Genomic DNA, 3,249 nt, shown 5'->3' on the forward strand with positions numbered 1-3,249 from the left:
ATCAGCCTATTCCATGTGGGTGACGGAGACGAGATGAAGGTGTCAGATGATGCCAAGATTGAGGCACTGGAACTCCTAGTAAGGTCGGGAGTGAACGACAAAGACTCTGTGCTAAGAGTCTTGAAGAATATCAAATGTGATCATTCTTCTGCAAGATGGATAGCACAGAGGTTCGAGTTGTTTGATGAGGACACCAGAATTGAAGATCATACAATTGATGCCTACATTGCCCTCCTTAGAGCCACAGATCCCCCTCTCCCAAACAGAGAGAGAATTGAAATCAGAATAGAACTTATTGACACTGATGGGTTAGTTGAACTGCAAAGGCAACTCTACCGGCATCATATCAACCCATCAGACATACGTCTATTTAAACATATCGACAGAGATTCAGAGCCGACCGTAGAAGAGAGAGAGTCAATCAAGAATCTACTCACAAATGAGTAAGTTATTATTACTTCACAGTTATTTTTAATATTGCAAGATACATATAATAATAAAATATCTTTATAACAATACACTGGTATATGATCATATATACAAACATATGCACATGCACACATATATAGGCCTACTAATAAAGAGAGAGAGAGAGAGAGAGAGAGAGAGAGAGAGAGAGAGAGAGAGAGAGAGCGAGAGAGAGAGAACTCATAACTTTAGTATAACAATCATCTTGAGTCTTGTAAACAATATATTTTATATTGTCAGTAACATCATTATCATCATTGTCACAATTAGACTCATAATAAGTCGGCTAAACATCAAAAAGTCCCGATTTTTATTTCTAATATTTCGTTTATATTAATTTCCATATTCTACGAAATTAATCTTTTTAACTTTTTGTTTTCGTCGTCATCATCATCATTATCAACATCATCATCATCATCAACATCATCATCATCATCAAATTGATAATAAAATTCCCAATCAAATCCAATAACAATTTCTTTCTTTTCTTTTCTTCTCTTTGGAACAGTTGTAAGGAATACAGAGGCATCTGGGACCCAACGTTCCAAATCCCTCCAAATATTAGGGACCTTCAAGTGAGGCTTCTGGACCAACCCAGTCTCGACGTCTTCTGTCGATCTTTGGAAAAGACAAAAGAGATTGGTATTTTAGGTAAGAATTTTCTCTGTTTTTTTTCCTCTGAGTGACATTATAATACCTCGCCTCCTTTCCCTCATCCTGTCATTCATTGTTAATATCGTTGTTATCATTATCAATATCATTGTTAACATCATTATCATTATCATTATTACTGTATAGATGTAGAACATTATATTCAGAGGTCTAAATCAGGTGGTTTTTTTCACAAAAAGGAAAATTTTGTTTTAATCTGATTTTAATTTCATATAAAAGCTTTCAATGTTAAGTTTTAATTTCTTTCCTTCCATATATTAAAAGGAAATGTCTCATTTTAATGGCGTTGATTTAGTTAATAGTGATGGAAAGGAATAATAGTGATCGTGATTGTAATGAATAGGAAACAAATATCGGCACCAGTCATAGTCAAACGCTGCTCCTCCTGACTCCGCCTCCTTCCTTCGCTGATTGGTTCTCTACAAGGATGTGGGCGGAGTTATCCGAACGGGAGAACCAATCAGCAAAAGGAATGTGAAAACGTTTCTTTTGGTCAATGAGATTTTGACAATAGAATGAAACTGAGTTTTTATTGGCTTAGGTGATTTAGACAGTGCATAATGTGAGGGTTTCATGAGGAGACTAATGACATACCTTATGTGACCCGCTACAATGCTCACGTGCACACACACACACACACACACACACACACACACACTAACTCCTGCACGCACACGCAAACGCACACACGCAAACGCACACACATTAACGCAACCTCAAAGAGACTATGGCAGACATATTGCTCTACTGTGTTTAGTTCTTTTGCCTCTAAATTCGTTGTTATTATTATTCCCATTTGATCTTTTCCTTTAGAATCTTAAGAAAGAAATATGTTCAGTTTTGATTATCATTTTTCTCAACGTTCTTCTTCTTCTTCTTCTTCTTCTTTCTCTTTCAGATATTCGCTTCAGCGTCAGTCGCCCCATCCCTTTCTTGGAGGATGATCCAGGTGTCTTTGTCTTTGTCGAGGACGTCAAGGAAGAAGACATCGAGAAGGTTGGGGACATCCTTCGGACATTGCAACCACAGGATGCAAGGAGGTGAGGAGACATCATCCCTTAAGAGAGTGTGTGTGTGTGTGTTTGTATGTGTGTGAAAGGGTACTCTCAATAGGCCTACATACATCCACATCTATTTTTGGAAAGAACATAAGTCTATTTTCTTTGAGCATTAAGTAAACTGATCATAAATATATAAATTAACATCAATAATGAAAAATGTAATAAAAAGTATTATCAATTTAAGTATTTACTTTTATTCAAAATTTACATGATATTTTGGGTCATGAAATATAAGTATATATAAACAATTGCAATGCTGTGTTGGTCCACTTGCGTGTGTGTGTGTGTGTGTACGTATACGTGTTTGTGCGTGTGTGTGTATATGTCTGAATGCAAATATCCATCTTAACAAAACAAGATAACAATAAAAGCATAAAATAATGAATAAATGTGGGTGACATCATTTCCTTTCTTCTTCTTTTCATTTCCTTCCATTTCATCCCATTTTCTTCCTTTCTTTCTTCTTCCCAACAGATCGTTCTGGTCAATCTGGTTTCCTCTGTGTTCCCTGGGGAGGACGAGGAGCCCTGAGGTCATCCTCAGACTCCTCGCCTCCTTGAAGGGAGTCAGGGTGAGAAGCTACCTCCGGTTCCCAAAAGAAGAACGACCAAATGACGAAGCCTTCGTCAGAGAGATGGATCTTAAGGCAAAGGAATCCACCGGATGTAGAATTGGTGTTTATTGGTGAGTTTGCTTCTTCTTTTTATACTTCTTCTTCATATGTGTTGTGCGATCTCTCTCTCTCTCTCTCTCTCTCTCTCTCTCTCTCTCTCTCTCTCTCTCTCTCTTCCACTGACGTTCCAAACCTTTCGGCAGCAGGTGATGAGTTAGGATAAATAAACTGTAGTCACTATAGGCCTAGTTTCAAAATTCATATTTCTTTTTCAATACTAGTTATTATTTTTAAGAAGACATATATATATATAAATATATATATATATAATATATATATATATATATATATATAGTATATATATATATATATATATATATACATATATATATATATATATATATATATATATATATATATATATATATATATATA

The 3,249-nt window shown here is 35.7% G+C and overlaps 1 protein-coding gene across 1 annotated transcript in view; it reads left to right on the plus strand.

Annotated features, from left to right (window-relative positions):
* Positions 1 to 1,701, plus strand: part of LOC137633759 (uncharacterized) — a 7,811-nt gene extending 6,110 nt beyond the window's left edge. Inside the window, exons 2-4 of the mRNA XM_068366005.1 lie at positions 1 to 443; positions 977 to 1,119; positions 1,682 to 1,701. The exon at positions 1 to 443 is cut by the window's left edge and continues 1,975 nt beyond it. Coding sequence (XP_068222106.1) covers positions 1 to 443; positions 977 to 1,119; positions 1,682 to 1,701 — 606 coding nt within the window. The remainder of the gene's footprint in view (positions 444 to 976; positions 1,120 to 1,681) is intronic.
* The last annotated feature ends 1,548 nt before the right edge of the window (positions 1,702 to 3,249 follow it).

Source organism: Palaemon carinicauda, chromosome 43 (genome assembly GCF_036898095.1).
Source record: "Palaemon carinicauda isolate YSFRI2023 chromosome 43, ASM3689809v2, whole genome shotgun sequence".
In the NCBI taxonomy this organism is placed as follows: Eukaryota; Metazoa; Arthropoda; class Malacostraca; order Decapoda; family Palaemonidae; genus Palaemon; species Palaemon carinicauda.